The sequence below is a fragment of the Delphinus delphis genome, chromosome 9 (genome assembly GCF_949987515.2).
Source record: "Delphinus delphis chromosome 9, mDelDel1.2, whole genome shotgun sequence".
NCBI classification, from domain to species: domain Eukaryota; kingdom Metazoa; phylum Chordata; class Mammalia; order Artiodactyla; family Delphinidae; genus Delphinus; species Delphinus delphis.
This window is the reverse complement of record NC_082691.1, coordinates 85,270,102-85,294,227: the sequence shown is the minus strand read 5'-3', so window position 1 is coordinate 85,294,227 and position 24,126 is coordinate 85,270,102. Positions and strand designations below refer to the sequence as shown.

Below are 24,126 nucleotides of genomic sequence, written 5' to 3'. Positions count from 1 at the left end.
TTTGGGATAATGGAACCCTGTAGTTGCTCTACAAGTTGGTTATTAACGAGCCTAACCACACTCTACAGCTGACACACACACAGAGCTATGGGTGTCAGGTGAGTGTGGCAGGTGCCTAGAAGGATGTGGGAAACACTGTGCCATTCTGGTCAGCTGCTAAGATTGTGGTCTTTGAGTCTGAGTTCTACCTGACTTAGATCCCATAGGAGATGTTAATGTTGGAATGTGAAATAACCTCTAGTGAAGCACTGAGAACCCACATTTCTAGTTTCATTGTACTGCAGTCTTTATGACCTTTATTCAAGGTACTTAATCTTTCCTATTTTATTATTTTCTCTATACCTGAGATAGGAGTAATAATAACTTATAACATTCTTTTGAGTATAAATTCGACAGTATTCATGAAAGACTTAGCGGTGTAAGAAAGAAAGAGCTTATTCTTAAAGTGGTGTTATACATTATAAATTCATTGCAGTTGGCTTTCTTTTAATTAAAAATCATATTTCATGCACATCCTTTTAAAAAACTAATCTTCAGCAAAGATATGCTTCTAGTCATTGAGTGCACTGCCCTCGCACAAAATCATAATTTTTCAATCTGTGTCCAAAACAGATGTAAAATGTACACATCAAGTCTAGAATTAGAGAAGTAGGAACATCTATTTTCTAAGATGGATTTGTTCATAACTTCAGTAGGAGAACCCAGTGCTAGGGCAATATTGAGCTAATGGCAGTGAAGAGGTACTCTGATTGATAGCAGTTCAGGACTTGGCTCTGGTAATATATATCTTCTGGGAAGAGAATATTACAAATCCAAAATTCACCAGAACTTCTGTTTTTACACAGCAGGCCTTTTAATTTAAATGATAATGTTCCTGTTCCTTTTGAATTGCTGCCGTATTGAGAAACCCCTGACAATAGATCTGGACTCAGGAGCAGCTTCTTGCTGACTCTGTTATTTGCCACGTTCAACTACAAGGACTGATGCTATAGACATTTGTTTTTTAATGTGTGATGTCACAGTATCCTTTTCTTCTTATATATTTTATATTTTAAACATTTTATGCTATATATTTTAAATGTTATATATCTGTAAAATATTCCACTTTAAGTATATATATTTTAAGTGTATATTAAAATTTTAAACTATGGAAAAAAATCTTGTTTACTCACCTAAACTTCATTGTTGTCGTCCTTAATTCATCCACGGCAAGCAAAATTCAACTGGCCTGCTTCTGTCTTGGTTTGTAGCCTCTTTCACCTCCTAAGCATTTGTAGCTGAGTGTGAGCTCACCTGTCCACACCAAAATTTGTCCCATAAAAATTGTCCCATTCCACCCAGATTGCTGAAACCCTGTTTAAAACAGTTCTTAAAAGCACAATGTGGTTTCTTTAATATCTAAACTTTAAATGGAGCTTATCTCCCAAAAGAAACACCTGTGGATTAGAGTCCTCGAAAATGCTTACTTCACCTTCCTTCTTTAGAAGTTGTGAGCTTCCTTTTAGTAAGACAGCAGGTTCGTCTCACCTTTTACACGCTTTGTGCCGATTCCCCGACTAGAATTACTTCAGATTCTGGTTTGGGATGTATATTTTGGAAGATATTTCCTTCTCTTTTCCCATCTTCTGTTGTAGGTGTTCTTTTGGGTCAGAAGGGAGGAGAATATTGCCTTGTTTCATGACACCCTAAACCCGTCACTTTTCTCGGATTACCTTAGATGCCATGTCTTTCTGTGAAATCACAAACCTTGTGCTGTTACTTCCTTTGATTTGTCTTCCACTGTGAGCCCAACTTCCCTTTGCTAATAATGTGTTTTAACAGAACCCTGAAAACGCAGAATTCCTTTGTAATCTGAATATTCTTTCAACTCTGCCTGGGGAAAATAGACACACTGTGTCTATTGACCATTCACAAAGCCCATTCTTGGCTTCCAGTGGTTAGATGACACTAGTTGGGCCCAGTGTGAAACATCCTAGATAGTTAGGTCTCTGTCCTTCCAGTAACTCGAGAGAGACACACTTAGATTCCAGACTTACCAGAGAAGCAAAACTTGATAACATATCTGAAACTAGGATTTTTTGTCTCCATCACAGAGTTTGGGAGAAGCTATAGTAGCAGAAGCTCCATTCTTAAAGCTCTGTTCGCCCTTGCAAGGACAGACTGTCAGAGCTTTCCAAGTTATCCTTTTTATAAAATTTAAAACTTACTGTAAAACGTCTAGCTTGATCTTTTATCTCTGAGTAATAATGTCAGAAAGTCCTAATGATGGCTGTCCTTCTAAACCAGAACCAGGTATGTAGAGTTCAGGCTCAAATGTGCATTGGGATTTCTAGTGCTTATGAGAGGATGCTAGAAACTATGATCATTAGAAAATAGCAGCGCCTGTTTTCTCGTTTAAGGTGATTTCTATTTAAAGGGGATTTTAATGTGTACCTTTTATACTTAGAATGTGAAGAATTGGAGAAGTATTTCAAACTATGTTACTATACCAAAAGAATATCAGTGGATAAATGCCACAGTGCAAACTACTTTGAAAGCTGTTGACTGTTTTCACTGGCTGATTTATTGCCATTTTGCTTTATGTAAATAACTTTTGGTGGGCAAGTCGGTGGCAATTGAGAGAAATACTATAGTCGTTCACTTGCACTTTTTAAAGCTTCTGCTCAGCTTATTCGGGTCTGCATCCTGGTGGGTTTTAGAAGCTCCTTTGCATCTTGTATCTAGAAGAAGCTGTTGTAAGAATTTTCTGGAAGAAAGGTCATTTTTTAGCCAAATTGCTATCTTTAGGGCATTTTGGAACAGAGAAGCTTTAATTCCCATAAGAAAGAGTCTTGATATATTTACAGAAGGCCTGTTTTTAAGGTAATATCATTTCCTGACTCTGAGTCGAAAGCTATTTGGTAAACCAAGCTAACATTATCCTCCAAAGTAACTATTTGGTCTGTGCTGGTTTTTTGGAAAATTCATGGAAATGATTAGTATCACCAGGTAAATAATCTTAAGTACCTTTAATCCTTTCCTTTGTTGCTAGGAGTCTTGGTTTATGAGACAGTGAAGGCCATGGTAATTATCCAGCTAACCTTCAGTAATTCTGAAATAATGAGGCAGTATTTAAGGAGTCAAGGACATCAGTATATAAACCTAGAAGAGGAGTGAAGGGAAAGGGTAGGCAGGAGTTCAAAGCTGAAAACTCTTCAGAATTGGCAAGTCATCTTCAGAAAAGTTTAGGGAAGCCAATTTTTAATATGCCTCTATGGGACAAATAATAAAGTGAGATTGGCTAAATTTTTAAAAACTGTTTAATATGATATGAAGAATTATTAACACAAACAAATGCAAAAGTACCCCCATTGAGTTAAGTCTCAGAATTGTAAAGATAGCACTGAGTAAATATTGATGTTTTCAGTTGATTTTTCTTTTTTTTTAATTGTGGTTAAAAAAACCCCACATAACAAAATTTACCATCATAACCTTTTTCAGTGTACAGTTCAGTAGTGTTAAGTATATTTACTTTGTTGTACAATAGATCTCCAGAACTTTTTCATATTCAAAACTGAATAGGTTGATTTTTATTGAAGTGGAGTTGAGGGAAAATTGATGTAAGAGATTATCAGGACCAATTACAAATTTGTGCCCAGCATTGTACTCCAGGAAAAAAAAAGGGTTGGCCTGTGTCTCTAGCATAGTTTGTAACCTCAGGAATAGAATTGTACTCTTTTCAGGGCAGAGATAGAATAGTAAATGTCTTACCAGCTCTTGACCTAGGGCAACTCAGCTTCTCTGGGTCTCTGTTCTCATTTGTAAAATGCAGATGTTTATTCCCTGCTTATTCTGAAAAGGATTTAAAGGGCTTACAAAAATGCATGCAATACAGTAGAGACAGCATAGTAAGGAAAATGGTACACAAATAAAGGGGAGGGGTAAAATCATTAGGCCCAAAAAGGTGGCTTATAAATTCAGCTTGAGGCTTCTTACTGGCCAAAGCAAAGGAGTAAATGAAAAGGTGATATAATACCTGCCATGCTTAATTCTGAGGATATCATGAGGATCAAATGAGATAAAACATGTAAATAACTTGAAAAATATACCATATAACTTGATGACTAGAAAGAATTAATATCTCTAAGAAAGCAAAATAAGCCTGGAAAAAATATTTGTCCTGTTCTGCTTTTCAGATTATAGATACAAAAAAGATGAGCTTTTTAAGAGACTAAAAGTTACAACTTTTGCCCAGCTGGTAAGTTTAATGATCTTCCATTGGAGTAAAGACTTTCTAATTTGTGCTGCTTTATGTGAGTATTTCTAAATTCAACTCTAGGTAATGTTTGCAGAGGGTTTTCTTCTGATTCTTTATATTTCACCTATGAGAGGACTAATTGGTATGAAATTTTCTTTTTTCTTTGATAAGAATTTTATAAAGTAAAATGTACATTCTCCTTTTTAATCATCAAATTTGTAGTTTAGGTTTTATTTTTCCTTGCCCATTTATCTTAATATTGAGAATCTAGAATTCTGGATTCTTTATTGCTTGGACATTTTTCTCTGTGGAAAGCAGGTGATCTCCCATCTATGACTGGGTTCTTTTTCCAAGTCTTTCTGCCATGGTCTATTTTGTTACTTTAGGAAAGTCGCTTTCTTCTTTCATTTGAAAATTATGGACAAAGTGTCTCTCTGACCCCCAAACAAGGGTTACAGTGATGTAACTTAAGGTGAATGTTGGGTCTTATGAGCTAAGTCATGAAAAGTGATTTATTATTTTTTTAATTTGAATTCTACCAAGCATTTAAAAAAATTTTTTATTGGAGTATAGTTGATTTACAATGTTGTGTTACTTTCAGGTGTACAGCACAGTGAATCAGTTTTATATATGTGTGTATATATATATATATATATATCTCCATTCTTTTTCAGATTCTTTTCCCATTATAGGTTATTATAGAGTATTGGCTAGAGTTCTCTGTGCTATACAGTAGGTCCTTGTTAGTTATCTATTTTACATATAGTGGTATGTATATGTTACTCCCAATCTCCTAATTTATCACTTCCCCCCAGGCAAAAGTGCTTTAAAAACTGTATGTTGGGTATACAACATTGTAATCAATATATTCATAATTACATTTATTTCTTCATTGCATGAAGAATTTCTGATACAATGCTGTTATTTTAAGTATTGCATTTTCAAGAAATAGCATGTTATGTTGGGACTAGAATATGTATGAATGCAGTTTTAAACTCTTACTTATGTTTCGTGTCCAAAATTATCCTTTTGGTCTTTTAAGTTTATTGTGTAATGTTTTAAAGAAATCTTTTCTTCCGGAATGATCATCTGCAGTGTAATTACCACCCCCAAAGTAAGAAGACCTGAGATTTAGTCTCCAGTTGGGGACACTGACAGTTTCTTAAAACAGGAGATCTTTGATGTTTGATATTTCCTCATCTTTTGTTAAAAACAGAATTGCCTCTGTTTAAGACAAACAAACATACACACTTCTACACATTTCATTCTTTTTTCTATCAGGTCATCCAAGTTGCTTCCCTATCTGATCAAACATTGGAAGTGACAGCTGAGGAGATTAAAAGGCTAGAAGGTAATGAGAAGTGAGGATATGGGGAAAATAACAAATTGGCCATTTGACTGTGCTATTGTGTTCACAGGGACTTTGATGTATCTGTTTGTAATTAGATTGTTACTCTCTGAGAAATGCTATCTGGTGCTTTGCTAATTCTTATTTCTTTAAAAAAGCCATCTCGTTTTCTGGCTGTAAACGTGTCTTAAATGTTTTAAACGTGTTTAATATACTAATTACTTTTTTTCAACAAATATTTTTAGTGCCTTCTACATAAGTACAGGTCACAGAATTAGGTGCTATGAGACTACAAAGATGAATAAGACACAGCTCTGCTTACATGGAGTTTGCAGCTATGAGTGTGCACTGCACATATGTATGTGTATTGGGTGAGGAAAATGATAACAGAAACACAGAATTACTAATATGACAGAAATTCACGGAGGACTAGAAGGAAACCATCGTTTGATGAATATATATTGCTAGGTACTTCACATGAGTTTTCTTATTTAATCTTCTCAAAAACTATAGAAGGAAGGTACACTGTACAGATGAGAAGCCCAAGCCTCAGAGGTTAAACTTCTTGCTCAAAGTAAACAGCCAATAAGGAATGGACATAGGATACAAATCTGCATATCTCTGGTAGCAGCCAGTGTCTTCTCACTGCCTTTATTGCATCCTTATGGGGTCTTGGAATGTGCCTTTTGAGAGATGCAGGGTGCTGTGAGAACTCTGTATTTTCCAGCTAGGAAACTGAGGTAGGCTTCTTCCAGGCTTTTGAACTGGGTCTCTGCCCCCTTTAGGGGTAGAATCTCAACAGGTGCAAGTTAAGGGTGAGGCTGTCTCAGGCTGAGGAGCAGCCTGAATAAAGGCACAGAGAAGAAGTCCAAGCGTGTTTGGGGAATCTCATAATCCAGTCTGGCTGTGGTCTGAGGGAGGGGTAGGTGCGGGGTTAGGAGATAAGGCTAGAAAGATAGATAGGCGCCAGATTTACTTTCTTAAATACCAAGTTGAAAAGAAAACCTCTTAGGTGTTCTGTCATGAAAAGAATTCCCAGAGTGAAGGTCTTTATTTTATCCTGAAGTCCTCAGCTGTCAATGTGTGGCTGTTTATTGAAGGGGAATGTGTTTTGTTAAGGTTGATGTAGGCCAGGAATTTGACTTCTGATTTCAAGACAAGTTTCTCAGGAAGTCTGAACACTGGGTTTGTACAACTCGACTGTCATTTCCCTGGGCTTGTTTTTGTTAGGGAGGATAAAAAGAATCTGTAAAAGACAGGAATTTATCTATGACAGATGCCTCTAACACAGCAGAGAAATAAGGGCTCTTTGTAATAGAGATAATTGAGTCTCCTCATACCAGTACTCCCAATTTTAACCTGGTTATATAAGTACCTGGATTTTGTCCTTTAATTCATTGTTGAGATTACAACACCAGAACATATGGGCACATGCAATTTTCTCTTCTGAGATAAATTTGCAGGCTTTTGTAAAGTAGGACACCATAATGTGTGAGTAATATTAGTGTTTTTCTAGTGCTCTATACAGAATAATAACTCAGGAATGCCTGTAGCACAGATTGTATCTGTATGCGTATTGGCCAACTTTGAAGGAATAAAAAAACTCCTTTTATAATGTTTATTGTTTTTTCCTGACTTAAAAGTATATTTCTAGAAAATTAGAAAACTGTAAAAAACATATAAAGAAGAAAATTAAAATAACTAATAAACCGTATTAACATTTTGGTCTGTTTTCCCCACCCACATCCGTAGTCTTTGTATATAGTTTTGTATTATGCTGTTTTCAGTTAACATTTTATCATGCACACTTTCCTATGTCATTAAATAGATTTCAAAAGCTTAATTGTAAAGGTTGTGTTGTCATATAATGTCTTTCCTTTGTATATGCCACATATTTAATTATTCTCCTATTGTTGGCCATTAACGTTTTTCTAATTTTTCATTTTTATAAGATAATGCTGCAGTGTAAACCCATAAATGTTTGTATGGTTCTGATTTATTTCCTGAAGATAAATTGCTGCAGATTGTCAAAGGGTGGAACCATTTTAAAATGCTCGGTGCTGATTCCACATTATCTCCAGAAAGGTTCTACTTGTTTGCATTCCCACCAAGCAAATGAGAAGACCCATTTCTCCCCATCCTAGCCAATGATGAATAATTCTCATTTTTGTAAATGTTTGCCAATTTGATGGAGGAAAAATGGTATCTAATATTTTTATTTTGGATTTCTTTGATAGTGTGATTGAGCTTTGTGTATGTCTGTGTTTGTTGGTCATATGTATTTCTTCTTTTGAGGACATTATATGTCCTTTCCCATTTTTTTTCTAATGGAATGTTCATCTTTTACTTATTGATTTGTAAAATCTTTATATAATTATGATATCTTTATTCATTGGAAACCAATACAGCCTTGAAAATAAATGAGAAAAATCTTTATTTGATGATTTGGAATAATACCCAAGCTGTATTATTAAGTAAAAAATAAATAAATAAATAACAAAATAAACAACAAATCAAAGTGTAGAGCAGTATGAATAGCATTCTCCTAGATATGTAAAAAGGAGAGGAAATAAAATATATACAAAATATATACAAAATATGTAGTTGTTTCATTTCTGGAAGGAGACAAATATTTGAAGGTAGTTCCCTTGGGGGTGGAGGTCTGAGGGCCTGCAGGTCTGGAGTGAAAAGAAGACTTCCTTTCCATATTAGCAATTTTATCTTGTTTGCATTTTTACCTTGTGCACATGATCTTTTTTCTATTAACAAACTAGTTTTAAAACTCCTAATAATGTGTATTAACCTTTTCTCACTTATATATGTCACGAATACTTTTCCTAGTTTGTTATTGACCTTTTAATTTTCTTTGTGTTGTTTTTTGACATATATGAGATTTGCGTTTTTACATGATTAAATCTATTAGCCTTTCATATTGTGTTTTCGTTTAGTGCTTTAAATTCATAAAATCCAAAATAAGATATTCACCTATATTTTCATCTGTTAGCTTGCTTGGTTGCTTTGGGTTTTTTCCTACATCCATCCATCTGTTATATATTTTGGTATATGATATGAAGGGGTTATCTAAATTTGATTTTTTTGGATAGTTGGCAGATTATCCCAGCACCATTTATTTAATAGTTCTCCCTTTACCCACTGATTTTTGATGTTACCTTTAACATACATTAGATTTTTGTATATATTCTAGGATTTGTTTCTGAATTCTTTGTTATTTTCCATTGTTCTGGTGCATTGTTTTGATCATTTACCTTTTCAGTATATGTTACTATTTGAAAAGGCAGGTTCTCCAAATTACTTTCCTCTCTCTCTCTCTCTCTCTCTCCCTCTCTCTCTCTCTCTCTCTCTCTCTCTCTCTCTCTCTATATATATATATATACACATACATATATCTTTTTTTTTCTCTTCTCATCTTTAAAATTCTTTTAAGCTTTTTTTAAGCCCATTGGGATTTGTATTAAGGCTAAAAATTTGGAAATTTGGAAGGGATTAACATCATTTCACTTTTAGTCACCAAGTCAGGAATATGCAAGGTATGTCACTCTCTCTTCATTCAGGTCTTCTTTAATGTCCCTAAGTAAAATTTTTATAAGACCTATAAAGGACTTACAAGTTTTTATACAGCCTTTAAATTTCTTAATAGGTTTATTTTCTAGGAGAGTATATTTTGTATCTGCAGTTGTTACTGTAAATGAGAGGTTCTTCATGTTATTTTCCAATTGATATATAGGAAAAATATTTTGATTGTCCATATTTTCTTTAATCTAACTTATTTATTTTATAAATAGGTTATTTTTATAATTAACCATAAAACCTAGATTATTTTTATAATCTAACATATTTATTTCCCTTATTCTCATAGGATTCTCTTAAAGTTTCTAGGTGTATTATATCATATGCAAATTAAAACTTAATATGCTCTTTAACAACTAGGCCTCTTATTTCTATGTCTTCTCTCATTATATTGGTTAGAACAGCAAATTCTCAAACCTTTTGGTATCAGTCTCCCTCCACACTTAATTTTTGAGGACCTCAAAGAGTTTTGGTTTTTGTGAATTATATCTATTAATATTTAGGGTATTAAAATTTTAAACCAAGAATTTTAAAAATACTTGCTGTTTACCTTAAGAAACAATACTAAACCCATTACAAGCATAAATAACATATTTTTATGCAAAATATCTATGTTACCAAAACAAAAATATATATGGAGAATGACATTGTTGTACACTTTTTTGTAAGTCTTGTTAATGTCTGATTTAATAGAAGACAGATGGTTCTCATACCTTCTGCATTCAGTCTGTTGCAGTTTGCTCTTTGGGCTAAAGGACATGAAGAAAATCTGGCCTCACACAGATCTGTAATTGAAAAAAGGAAGAATATTTTAATAGCCCTTTCAGATAGTTGTGGATATTTTTCTTTGACATTACATCAGAACTTGATAGCTGGTACCTTCTTAAAGGTTAGTTGTAGTGTGGAATCTGAAACCATATCAATGAACTTTTCATACCCTCTTACATTAAACCCATTGGTCTCTTTTGCACTCTGAATGTATCTTTTACTCATACATAATTTTATAACATCATTCATTGGTCATTTGGAAAATACTGGTTCACTGAGTTATGAAGATCTTCCTAATGTTGACAAATTTCATTACACAATATCAAAAAAGTCACATTTATTAACCACAACACGTGTCTTATCAGAAAAGTCATTAAGATGGTAAAGAAGTCAAGCTCTTGATGGCAAATAGTTTCCAAAATTCTGATTTTTGTTCAAAATTTAATCACTGCAACAAATACCATCGGTTGTTTTCCTTGAAATGAGAAATTCACTTTAGATCATTTTTGAGAAAATAGCTGCCAAATGCACAAGTCTAAATAACCACAGTTTTCCTGTCAGTTTTTCTTCCAAGTAAAAGTGGTGTTCAAGGCAAAAGCAGCACAAATCACACACATACTTTTCCTGGAGACAACAATGGGACGTTGGTATGTAGCAAACTTGCTGTATGTGGATTCCCCCATTTCATGACACAGAATATTTAAAAAGTGTGTACTTAAGGGTGAGATTTAATAAAATTATTATTACTGCTTCATCAGGGACTTCTAAAAATGTGACTGCCATATTTATTAACTGTGAGTGTGTGCATGTTGATGAAAAATACAGTGACTACTAATAAAGCTCTGTACCTCTGCCCTGATTCTTGCTAAGGGGCCAGGAGTTTTATCCACCACTTCTTTTGCACCATCAGTGCAAATATCAACATGGTAAAAAAGACAAATAACATCTTAGTATTATGAAAATAGTTTTCGCCTTTCAGATCCCCTGAAAGGGTCTCGGGGGCTCCTGGGGTCCACAGACTACAGTTTGAGAGCCTATATGTTAGAACTCTTAGAACAATTTAATAATGGTAATACGAGTTCCTTTTCTTGACCTAATTTCAGTGGAACTGCCTAACAAGTAAATAAAAATTCTGAGGTTAAATTTATTTATTTATTCACTTGCAAATTTTAGACAATGATTCTGCAACCTCAGACCCTGATGCTGAAATCACTGCCAAGACCAACGGGAAAGGGAGCCCTGGGGAGCAGTCGCCAAGCCCCGTCCAGTTCATAAACAGTGAGGGAGCCGGGGACTCCAGCCGCTCGACCCTTCAGAGGTGCTCTCATCAGATTCATGTTTTCACTGCATTTTACCTTCATTAATCTAGATACCAATGTCAGCGATTTAACGACCTTAGAAACAGGTTGGCGTAGTGAAGTCCCACATTTTCATCTCAGCCATTCTATTTTCTCTTTATATCAATGCCACCTCCTGGATCTTGTCACAGCATTCTTAGTTAATGTAAGAATATATTGATAGGAGAGCATTAATTTTCACTCCTCAACCCCATTCTTCTCAGTCTTCCTATATGCAAGTTTGCTATTAGGACTTAGCTTTACAACCACTATCTTTTGACTCAGGGAGTATGATTTCCCCCCCCTCTCCTTTTCTGTCTGCTGCAGCTTATAATTACCCTGTCTAGAATCAGAAGAAAAATAGAGTGCCACACATAGTGCTCTGATATTAAATAGGCGCAAAGGAGAGTGAAAGCAGCCTTGGTGTCAACTCTCAAATGCACATGGCAGTTTCATGATGCAGCACTTCCTCACAGATATTCACTGTTGATTATAAGACGGTGCTGATTTTCTGCACATATCCATCCCTTCTACTGGTAAAATAGTTCTACTAGAGAAGCTAGTTCTACTAGAGAAAGAATTGCTATTGTCGACTGCACTATTATTATTTTTATAACTACTTCTGTGCAAGGACTCTAAAATTGCATTCAAAACAAGATAGACCAACAAGGCTTCCACTGAGCACGTAATTTCACATGAAATAGAGTTTCTTCTCCTTTGGTTCAACAAAATATGCACTATAGGGCATATAGTTGTAGTGATCATTGGCTTTAAAGGCAGAATTTGACTTGCTGTGATGGGAGAGGAACTATTGCTAGACTAATCTGTGGTTTGGCACATGTGTCTTCATATTTGCCTGGAAGAGTGATTATCTTCTTATCCCAATACAGATATTTCACTACTCGCCACTTTGATCATAACACCTATCCTTTTTTCTCTGATTCATGTTTTTGCCACATTTTGCCTATATTAACCTGGCGACCAATTTCAGTGATTTTATGACCTCAGAAACAGGTCAGAAACAGACCTCCCTCGTTTTAATCCTAGCTTTTCCACTGTCTCATTACACAAATGCTGCCAAATCTAAAAGCCTCTTCAGCCTCAACACTGTAACCTATAAAATGGAAGTGACTACAGACAACTATTGAAAACATTAAGGTTCAAAATCCATACTGGATGAGTCACTGTATCAGTATATGAAATACATGAAAACACTGTTGTTACTTTATGTTAAATATGATATACATAGAAATGCCTTCAGTTTTCCTGCCCTGTCAACCGTATTCTTTCCTCTTTTGCTCTGCTTTCTCACACTCATCAAAATTCCATTGGAGTAACTGTTTGCCTCTTTCTTTCTCTGAATGCTGCCCTTGCTTCTGGAGGCAGCTTGCGCTTACAGTTTCTGCCCCTCTGCGTGCTAATGACCTAACGTGCATTCTCTGAAGGCTAGTATGGACAGTGGATCCCCTTCTTTGGGTCCAGGGTGAGAGAACAGGAATCCATCCATCTGTAGGATCTTGCATTCAGAGGCAGAACTGAGACACCACATCCATTTTCCTTTTTCTTTGAAGTGTCTTTTAAAGAGACATTGAGCACCCTCTCGCCATTCTGAAGAAACACATTTGACCTTTAAGCCACCAATCCCTGACTAGTGTCTACTGACCTACTTTTTCACTTGCAGCGTCATCAGTGGCGTTGGGGAACTGGATCTAGACAAAGGGCTCGTGAAGAAAGTAGAGCCCAGTACCAAAGACAAACCTTATCCCGACTGCCCCTTCCTGCTGCTAGATGTGAGAGATAGAGATTCTTACCAGCAGTGCCACATTGTTGGAGGTAAGAGAGAGAAGGCCTTACAGTGTCTCACTCCTGAGAACACAGCCTGGTACTGAGCCCAGGCAGGCTCAAACCACAGCCTGTGGTCAGCAGTTGGGGAAACCCTGTGTTAGCCAGATGTGTTCTGGGAACCTGTAAGTTGGCTCTACCACATGCTCTGAGAGAAGCTGGTGACTCTCTCAGGGGGCTCAGGGGCCCAGGGCTAAATGTCAGAAACAGTGAAGTGACACTTCTTATTTGTTCATAGTGTCCTGTTTCTTTTCTTTCACAAAAGTATTTAGGTTTATAACTAGTTGATTTTGAAAATATGTTTCTTTTAACTCTTAGACTTTAAACCAGCTGAGAATTGGGGCCAGGTTGTACCGAGAGCTACAAACTTCCTAAGCTTTTTCTTCTCTTTGCAGCTTACAGTTACCCAATTGCAACTCTGTCTAGAACAATGAACCCTTATTCAAATGATATTCTTGAATATGTATCCTTTGTTGCATTTTAAGGAGTTGGATGGTATAAAGACTGAAGACTCAATCTTATCATGAATCATGCTCCTAGTAAGAAAACCCTATGAAGGACCTTTGATATTAATTAGTTTACTTAGCATATTTTAGAATTTTGATCCTTAGCTGTTGCTGAGAATGCTTCCAAGCCATCCTGCAGTAGGACAAAAAACATTAGGTTAAAGGTTATGATCTGTTGAGAGTCAGTCCTAAGACTGTTTTCCCCAGAAAGTTTTCCCAAGTAAAATGTAAGGAGTGAATTTTTTTCCTTCTATTTTAATTTTTTTTTGCTTCTTGAAATTTTAATTTTTTGCTCATAAAAATCATACAAATAGAAAATAATTTAAATACTGAAAAATATAAAAAAGAAAATTGAAATAACCACACAATTGAACAACAATCTCTTACTACATTTTTTGTGTATTTTATTCCAGACTGTCTTCTTTATCTTTTTAACAAAGTAAAAATTATACTGTATATATAATTTAGTATGTTGCTTTTCCCCACTTCATATTACAGTGTATTTCCCCACACTAATACAAGCTCTTTATAAACTCTATTTTTGATGCAGTATAAGATCTCATCTTTAGATTTACTGTAATTTACTAAATCATTCCTCTTTGAAGGAATGGACTTTCAGGTGGTTCCCATTTTTTTACTATTATAAATAAGACTGCAGTGGACACGTTGGGCATAAAAGTTTTTCTGTTTCCTCATCTGTAAAATGGAGGTTGTAATACTTACTCTCCAGGATTGTACAGATGAAAGAGCCAAAGAGTGTACAGTGTGTAACTAGTGCCGTCTTGGACATGGTGATACTAGTTCATAGAAGAAAAGGATACCAGCTTGTGTGGTTTCCACGACAGGAAAAAGTCCTGAACCCCCTGAAGAGGGGTCATCCGATGCTCCTTGAACTCAGAGAGGTAAACCTTGACAGCTCTTCTTCCTCAGGGGTTTCTGTATAGTCTAGGAGCATTAGCTCAGTGTGGTCGAACCTTAACTCATCTGCTTCTTAGAAAAATGCCCATGGCAAGATCATCATTCTGTATGACGACGATGAGAGGCTGGCCAGCCAGGCAGCTACCACCATGTGCGAGCGGGGATTTGAGAACCTCTTCATGCTTTCCGGAGGTGAGGGGCTGTGTTCTGCTTAGGACGTAAAAGGCGAATACTTGGGCTCACACTCCTTCAACTCCACCCCTATCGCCTTTTCCCTCCTGGAGCTCAGAACTTAGTATTCTGGAAACAGAGACAACCATGCTGGCAGAAAGGAGTCAGGATACGTGAAACTTCCTTTAGCTCCATCAGCACATGTTTTTAATTCCTGAAATAATGATGTTACTTTATGGCTCTGTAAGAAAGCCTTAATGCTGCAGACTTGAGCTAAACGATTTCTGGTGGAATTCTCAGAATCCCACATAACAACTGACATTTTCTGGTGTAATTTACTTAATGGTGAAGCAGTTAAGAAAGATTTCCTGTCCTTGTGTTGAGGAGGCATGCGGGCTCCTTTCCAGGTTGCCTTGGCCTCACCGTGCTAACACGGCTTTTTCTGATGATCTTCCACACCTAGGTCTAAAAGTCTTAGCTCAGAAATTCCCAGAAGGACTGATTACGGGTTCCCTGCCAGCATCTTGCCAGCAGACCCTTCCGCCTGCTTCTGCCCGGAAACGATCCGGCCCGAAAGTGCCGCCCCCAGCAGCCGAGAATAAATGGAGATTTACCCCAGAAGACCTAAAGAAGATAGAATATTACCTGGAAGAGGACCAGGGTCCTGCAGACAGTACTAGTAAGATATTTTGACCTTTAGAAATAATGTTTTCTGTAGAACTTGAGATTTGCAGCTTTGAACACCAACCTCATCATATGAGAAGCTTGATCTCTTATATTCAGATTCTTCAAATATTTGCAGGAGAAGGGGAATGTGCAGGTGCTATGTGAGGAGGGGGGAGGTGAGTGGAGGGGAGATTATGGTAAGAATTAGGCATTGCACACAGACATAGAAAGAGAAGAGAGGGTATCAGTCAAATAAAGTGTGCATCTCAGGCAGAGTTGAGAGGCTAAGCTAAGGCTTTCAGATTCCTTCTCGGAAAGCTTTGCTTCCTTCTGCTGCTTCTGGGTACCTTTAAACTACTTCTGGCCTTTCCTTTGGCACACTGCTTTCTCTTTTTCCTCTAACCATTCCTGTACCCTTCTCTACTGAGAAGGAATGAAGGACAGATGAGGTTGATTGGATAATGGAGAGGAAGGAAAGAAAAGCTATCTGGGTTTCCCTTCATCCCTGCCCCCTTCCCCACCTTCTAATTGATCTCAAGGATGAAGAGTAGGTTTTAGCCTAAAGTAGATGCTGAATAGGACTTCATTAGTTTAAAAGTGGTTTGTAGCATAAGACTTCATTAGTTTAAAAGTGTACTTGGCAGGTTGTCCCTGGAATCATTTTTGCAGCTCTGCTCCCTGCTTTCTTGCTCCCTTCAGGCCGGCTGAGCCAAGGTAATGCTTCTGGAAGAGACTCCAAGGTTCCAGGCTCCCGCAGCGGTCAGAACCTGCCTGCCGGGGCCCCTGGCGGCCACCAGAACCCCCGCTCGCTGGGCAGTGGCCACCTGCAAGGCAAACCCTGGAAGTAAAGACTTTGTCTTAGTCAAATAAATGTTTTCTCTCCTTTCGGAACCCCTGAGCAGTTCACAAGTTGGTCATTTTAAGAAGCTGCTGCAGAGGAAAGACCTCAACGTGTGTCAGGCCCTCTTCCCTCTTCCTGTCTCCAGCTCCTCTCCCACATCCAACCCGGGAAGGATTTTTACAAAACCCAGAGGCATGACAGGCTCTAGTGTCCTCCCTGTTGTTTACAGAATATTTAAGTCTCTGAAACTGAGTAGGAAAAAAGTCTAATTTTTTTAGGCTTTCTTTTTGTTTGTTTGTTTTTAATAAGGTCCAGTTTGTTTTGGTCTATATCCTGCGTTGTTTTGTAAATACTTCAGGTGCATCTGGTGTGTCCTTCCCAGCCAGTTCTTTTTCACTCACTCTTCTTGGTTTCACGAAGGCTCTCTCGGTAGGCTTTGCAGCCTGAGAAGCTGTCCCCGGGGGTGCAGACGATTCGTAGCTTTCAGCCCCCACCAGCTGTGGACCCGCTGGCTGAGGAGCTCTTCGCCCAGCACCCGAGGCAGGCTCCGTCTGGAAGCCGGTACCTGTGAGCGTCACTCAGTTAAGATTTAGTAGTAGCTCTCACATGTGCTCAGCGCTTCTCCTCCTCACTAGATGTTTTCCTGGAACCAGCACAGGTGATGATGTGTGCTCAGCTGCCTTCACGGGCAAGTCCTGCCCACTGTTCAGGGCCGGGTTGAGAGCCACTGAAGCCCCCTGGAGCCGTCCCTCATTTGCGGTTGGTTTATTAGTTGTAAACTCCCATTACCCAGCTCAGGCCCATCCATCTTAGATGGGTAGAAATTATGGCCACTTGAAAACGTTGGCTTTGGTTGGGCCACTGCCCGCACACAAGGTGAGGACAACTCCACAGTCCTTTGTCAGAGCTGACAACCCTTTAAACCCTTGCTTAAAAATACAGTATTAGTCTAATTGAGTAATTAGTGCAATTCCCTGCTTACTTCTCATTCTCATGACTGAGCTGTGATTAGGAGGTTTTGAATATAGATTCTTGTTTGGGCCAGAATTTTGAATCAGCGTTAATTGAATTGCTAGATGACTGACATTCATTCCATTTAATTGGGGGAACAAAAGACCTCAGGTAAGGATGAGGAACTATGAAATCATCAGGCAAAGGAAAAAGAGCCTTGTTAATTTTTATGGTCTGTGATCTGTAGCTGTGATAAGGGACTAAGGAATAAATTGTGCTCTTTGTCATGGCAACCAGCTTCTGAAAAGCCAGCTGAAAATTGCCTATCCTTAGGTGGTTATTGCTGCTGGGTAAGATTTGTCTTAACAGGACTATTTTTCTCACCACCAAAAAAAAAATGTATCACAGTATTTCCAGCATGGGGGGCTGTGTTTGTAGGAGAAATAAAGGTAATAAATATCTTATAGAGACATATGGAAAAATAACTTTCACATTCAGCCCAGTTCTGTTTTAGTGTGTTTATTCTTCTCTACTTGATTTCCAAAGTGCAACATTTTCCGATGCTTTAGAAATCAAACAAACCAGGGACATTGTTCAGATGTCAAGCTGTGCCCAATTTTCCACAAGATTCAAGAATCTTGTATAAAATTCAGCCAACGTACACATAGCTTTAAAGAGGAGCCTGTCATGTTTCCCCATAAATTTATTGCCTGAGAACTAAGTTCAGCCTTTTGCTAATGCCAAAATGCTCTGGCTTTTTATTTTCTTTACAGCATAGATTTTTAAAAATGCAAATTTTTCCACACTCAACTTTCCCCTAGCATGGACAAGATTTTCAGCCATTTTGGACACATATGCATTTTTAAGAAAAAAACTTTTTTTTCTCTGTGACAAAGTTCTGGTTATGCCATTTTCAAGTCGACTAGTCAGGAGTTTAGATTTCCCCACTCGATTCTATTTTGAAAGTAAATGGTAGTCCCCCTTTGTTCCTATTCTGCATTCTCATCACCACACAACACTAGAGTGTTAGAAACTACTATGTATATGTGCAAAGTCAGTATAGCTGAACCTATTAGAATTGCAGTGCGTTTAGTTGAGAGATCTGGCAGGTTGACTATATTTATGTGTGTTTCTCCATAGCGCTTTGCCTATTGGTAAGGATTTTAAATAACTACTCCTCAAAGACCTGTTCTGGTTCTGCACTTTGTGTGTTAAATGTCACTTGCAGTTTTTACACGCTCAAGGTATTGCTTTGAATGTTCTACTTTACTAGTTTCTTCGTTAGATTAACTGACATGTATTATCTAAGCGATCTGTGATACTCTGTGCAATTGTGAAAGTTGAAGATTAAAGTACATAGTTCTTAATTTGTTGTTTGCTGTTAATATGCTGAGATCTGCCAACTTCTCTCTTCCTCTCTGTTGAGATGATTTGTGGGGAGTCACATGAGACTGGGGTGATCTGAAAGAGTACTTCTTTTTGCTCTATCTCCCAGTAATGCATATTTTCTTTGTGTAAATGAACCAGGAAATCATTCCAATTAGGGCAGTGGACTTTAGCTTTCTAGTCAGAAGGGTTTCTCCTCATGCCCAGCAGGGACTGATTGCCACCTTAAACTCATTAGAGCGGGGCTTTCTTGTCAGCGTTGGGGGTTGATGAGCTTCCCTTGCCTGGGAACTTATGACCCCCTAGATGGAAAATGCTTTATCAATGTACAACTGCTGCTCCATCTGAGCAATGGTGATGGCCAAAGTCTAAATAATAAGTTCAGTACTTTATCTACTGTATTTAAGAAAGAAAAGAGGGAAGGAAAGAGAGAAGCAAGGAAACAAAAAGTGTGGAGGGAGGAAGGGGAAGGCAACATTACTCATTTGAGTACAAAAAGAACATCTCGGGCTGTTACAATGTCAGGTTTAATCTATTGAAAGGCATAGAATGGGGACCTCCCTGGCAGTCCAGTGGTTAAGACTTTGCCTTCCAATGCAGGAGGTGTGGGTTCGATCCCTGGTTGGGGAGCTAAGAATCCCACATGCCTCATAGCCAAAAAAACAAACGAAAACCCCCCATAAAACAGAAGCAATATTGTAACAAATTCAATAAAAGACTTTAAAAAGGGTCCACATCAAAAAAAAACTTTATAAAAAAAGTAAAAAGAAAGACATAGAATGAATCAAATTACCTAAATGTAATTTTATTTTTTACCTTTAGCAGAAAACCAGAACTAGCACAATCATATTGGACTTGGGGTGTAAATCAGAATTAAAAGAGAACAAATAGTGTTCATTAGTTGCTGAGGGATTTTTCCTGTGATACTACTGAGATTATACAAAAATTCATAAGACTTTAGGCTACTCACCAAGAACACAGAACAAAACAAAACCTTCTTTTCTCTAATTCCCTTGTGGAATATAAGTGAAATCAGAGTCCTAGGCTAGGAAGATATATGTAGCCAATTTTTCTTGTGTTGGTTTTGGTTTCTGTCATGTTATAAATTGGTTGTAGATTCTGTCTTTTATGTTATCTGACATTTTTAGGGGGGATAATTAATTTCTGTCCACCTGGATTTAAATCCATGACTCCCTTCCTGCTCTACTCTGAAGATAATCATTAAGAACCTTTCTTTCCCCAGTTCCAAAATATTCCCAGTGTCTCTAATGTGCGTTTATTTTTTCACAATTCTTTCAGTTTCAACTCCCATAATACTTTCCTTTTTCTTTTTCAAGAAACATCAGAAATGTGGATATTATATCAGTTTATGTGAGCATGATGATATGCTTATCTACTGTTCAATTAATTTCTTGATTAAAATATATTTTTCCCATAAAAAACAATAAATAGGACACACTGTGCTTCCAAAGTGTTCAGAAGACATTTGGGTAGTAATACGTTCCTAAAGTTGCAGTAATTACTGAAATTGCTATTGCCACGTCCTTTATTGGCACACAGGTCAGTTATAGCATAAAATATGTAATGGTGGCAATTTGTCAGCAGTGAATTCTGACAGGACAGGATTCAGTGCATGATTTTATGTGTTTACAAAACTATATTGCCCCCCTCCTCCCCCATCTCCTTACGGTCTCACTCTCTGATGCTTATCCTCTTTGTTCCAAATGCAGACGCAGATTCTCTTCACCTGCATAACATCCTGAGGCACCTGGTGAAATGTGTGGCAAACAGAGGTCACTTATTAAATACTATTGACTGATGGACTACATTTTAAAAAAATTATTTAAAATTATTTTTGACTATAACCTCCCAGAGGGTGAAAATCACCAACTACATGACATTGGCCCTTAATAAGGGTGTGTGAATAAATGAACTGAACCTGTCAAGACTGAAGTCTGGGATGTAAAGCCCATTGTGGTGGCCACTCAGCGCTGGTCTGCCATTCTGGAGACCTGAAAAGTTTGTTATCCCTTGTCCTCTTGTACATCCTACTTTTGTATGTGAGACATTCATCACTCTGAGATTTTTAGATTACCCTCTGCAGGAGGTACCCAAGAAGCTGTTAGGGCCGTTATTATTAGCCTGGCTGTCTGCAGTCTGCCTGTTTCCATGGTCCCCTCAAGCTCAAAGTAGCCTTCAGAATTCAACTGCACCATCCCCATCTGAGAGTGGGTTTTATTTTCTCTTTTGTTTCAAATCTTGAAGATTTCCAGGTAATAATGTTAGCAAACATTTATGGAGAGCTTACTATGTGTTAGGCAGTATTCCTAGATTCTTCATTTTATGTTTTGACTCATTTGACTATCATCAGAACATCCCTACGAGGTAGGCACCCCCATTTTCAGGTGAGGAGACTGAGGGTCAAATGGAAATTAAGCAACTCGCCCTGTGTCACTGAGCTGGAAGGTTGAGAAACCATTCTGCTCTGTGCTTGTCCACTCTGGGTGGGTACAGCCACTCTCTCCCTGGCTACGCCTCCAATTCACTAACAAAAATGTAACTTTCTGGGCTTCCCTGGTGGCGCAGTGGTTGCGAGTCTGCCTGCTGATGCAGGGGACACGGGTTCGTGCGCCGGTCCGGGAAGATCCCACATGCTGCGGAGTGGCTGGGCTCGTGAGCCATGGCCGCTGAGCCTGCGCGTCCGGAGCCTGTGCTCCGCAACGGTAGAGGCCACAACAGTGAGAGGCCTGTGTACCGCAAAAAAAAAAAAAAAAGAGTAACTTTCCCTTGGCTGTTGGCTTCCCTTCCTTCCTCGTCACCTGAGATTCCACTGAAAGCTTTCCTCCTCTGCCTGCATAAAAGGTGAGGAATTCAGGGACTGAAACATCTGCTCCTGGGACCATTCCACTGTCTGTGTCTGGTGACCTATCTAGAAGACAGGTGCTCCAGGGTTTGTGAGATTTGTTTCTTAATGAGGTATCACTTAAGGAATGGGAGTTACAAACTTTTCATTAGATTGTAGGGGAAAAGGCTGTTTTCCTGATGGTTGAACTATCCAATAAAACCATATTGATATGATTTGTGTCTGAATTTCTCTTTCCTTTGTGGTGATGTTTCTGATTTAGGCTGAAACATAAATTGTGTGAATTGGCTCATGGCCGCAGGCCTGGGCTTCGTGGGAGGAAGCAGCAGCAAACCTCTGTGCCTCAGTCCATGTTAGCAGAGCTCTCATTCCACCGCACTCCTCTAAAAATGTAGCCGAACATACCATGGTAGTTAAGCAGAAGACTTATAACTTTCTTTCAGTTGGGCAGTAAACATTTGGCAGTCTTCACTTCTGGGGTCGTTAGCTGATGCTCACAGTTTGAGTTGCCAAATTAATGTGGATCCTGAAAGCTTTGGGGAGAATTCATTACCCTTTGACAGTTTTTCAGATTTGACGGGTGCTCTGTGCTTCTTTCTCAGAGCTCTTCCTTCATCTGGCCGATCTGAATGTTTTGGTTGGTCATATCAGTTTCCTGTAAGGAGCATCTGGGTCGTAGTGTGTTCACAGAATGATGTTTCTGTCCTTAGAGCCCTTAGAGCAAGAATTCGTCTGCATCTTCAAATCCACCTAGTCCCACTTGCCCTTGCAAAACAATTGCTGAGATGATGAATAGCCCTGTACTGGATGAGGGACCAGTGAGGTCATATCTGGATTGTATTCAATGACATTTCAATTTTAACTTCAGGCCAAAGCCAGAAAGCTAGACATGCATATCTTAGTGTTAATTCAAAAGACCACCCAAAGGATTCTTATGGACCACGAATGGCCCACGGGCCACATTGAGAACCATAGATAATGCTCTAAGAACAAAGTAAAATGAGTTCATTTAAAAATAAAGATTTTTGAAAAGTCCCAGAGAATAGGCATTAGCATAATCAATTCCCCAGATTGCTGCGGGAACTGAAAGTGAGCAGCAAGCGCTCTTGGGAGTTGTCATCTGAGCTACCACAGAGTGCTTAGGGAATGGCCCCCAACCAGGAGACATTAGTACCCTGCCCTTGGTAGAAACACTTGCTTCCAGCTCTATCTGGAGTATAAACTTTTCCAAAAATAAGACCTTGTTCTGGGCAACAGCAGAAGAAATGAGTTTAGACAAATGATGAAAAAGAATCTGGGCACAAATTAAGATGGCCATTTAGATGTTTGATTTTGATAATAAGTTGATCTTAGATAACTTCACCCACAGGTAATCTGGTGTGTTTGAAATAGCTTTTTTTTAACCCCCCTGATTATACAAACTCATTGCAAGAAATTCAGAAAAGTATAAAGAGGAAAACCACCACCGCTGCCTGGGGTAACCACAATTATTATTATTGGGGAATATCTACTTCCAGGCATAGTGGGTGTGCGTTTTTCAAACAAAAATGAGATTCATACTCAATATACTATGTTGTAGCCTGCTTTTTTTTAAACAACTGTATGGAAATATAAATTACGTGCCATAAAATTCACCCATTTTAAGGATACAATTCAGTGATTTTTAGTAAATGTACAGAGTTGAGAAAGCACCACCACAATCCTGTTTTAGACTATTTCCATCATGTGACCAGCTTCTTTTGCCCAGTATATTGTGACCATTTTTCCATATCAACACAGACTACAATGGCTTCCCGATATTCCATTGTGTAAATGGGTAATACCCATATCAATACTGGTATCTATCTAGGTTCTTTTCCTTTTAATTTAACTTTTTATTATTACAACCTTGTATATATGTTTATTTGAACTTCTCAAAATATTTTTATAAAATAAATTCCTCCAAGTGGACTTACTGGGTCAAAGTGTCAATACGCTGAAATTTTTTATTTATAGTGCCAAATTCCCCTCCAGGAGGGTCGTGTAAATTTATCCTCCCACCAGCAGTATACGGCAGGTCTCATTTCTTCATACTCTTGATAACACTGAGTTGTCAGTCTTTTTATTCTTTGTCAATCTGATGGGAGAAAAATAATATATTTTTCTTTAATGTACAAAAAATAATCACTCAGAGAATCAGTATCTTTCATTTATTGGCTTTTTGTGTTTCTTCTTTTGGGAATTGCCTATTTTTCTTTTGAAATGTTAGTCTTTTTTTTAAACCCCTTTTACTTGTAAGAGCTTTTTTCCCCTCAAGGTTATTAATACTTTTTCATATACACCACATTATTTTCTAAAATTTTTGTTTCTTTTAGCTTTATGATTTTATTTATAAAATAAAATTTTTACCCATAGATTTGTAAAAATATGTATCTGCAAACTGGAAAGTTCTTCCTGTAGTTGAAAATAGAAAAAAAAATGTTAATGACTTCCATGTCTCCATTTAACGAGCATTTATTAAGTGCCTACTCTGTGTCATGTACTTGGCCAACCAGTAGAAATTGAGTGTTGAGCAAAACAGCACAATCCCTGCCCTCATGGAATTTTCATTCTGGTGCTTTACTCCTGTCTTTTCAGCTTTCTTAAGACTCTTAGTTGCTCAGAGCCTTACTTTCTAAACTACAACTCAGGGAAATTCAAAATGACTTGCAAGCCTACAAAATAA

The 24,126-nt window shown here is 37.8% G+C and overlaps 1 protein-coding gene across 5 annotated transcripts in view; it reads left to right on the top strand.

Moving 5' to 3' along the window:
* The window catches only part of CEP41 (centrosomal protein 41), a 46,542-nt gene extending 25,262 nt beyond the window's left edge, over positions 1-21,280 (top strand). For 2 of the 5 annotated variants that reach the window (XM_060020892.1, XM_060020891.2), the window contains 9 exons: positions 4,176-4,237; positions 5,519-5,588; positions 11,115-11,259; positions 12,960-13,111; positions 13,516-13,583; positions 14,622-14,736; positions 15,179-15,394; positions 16,081-16,225; positions 20,290-21,280. In XM_060020892.1, the coding sequence (XP_059876875.1) occupies positions 4,176-4,237; positions 5,519-5,588; positions 11,115-11,259; positions 12,960-13,111; positions 13,516-13,583; positions 14,622-14,736; positions 15,179-15,394; positions 16,081-16,225; positions 20,290-20,314 (998 nt within the window). In that variant the 3' untranslated portion in view covers positions 20,315-21,280. Of the gene's footprint in view, positions 1-2,156; positions 2,293-4,175; positions 4,238-5,518; positions 5,589-11,114; positions 11,260-12,959; positions 13,112-13,515; positions 13,584-14,621; positions 14,737-15,178; positions 15,395-16,080; positions 18,535-20,289 lie in introns of those variants that run through there. The other 3 variants (XM_060020896.1, XM_060020895.1, XM_060020893.1) reach the window with 3 other exon arrangements.
* The last annotated feature ends 2,846 nt before the right edge of the window (positions 21,281-24,126 follow it).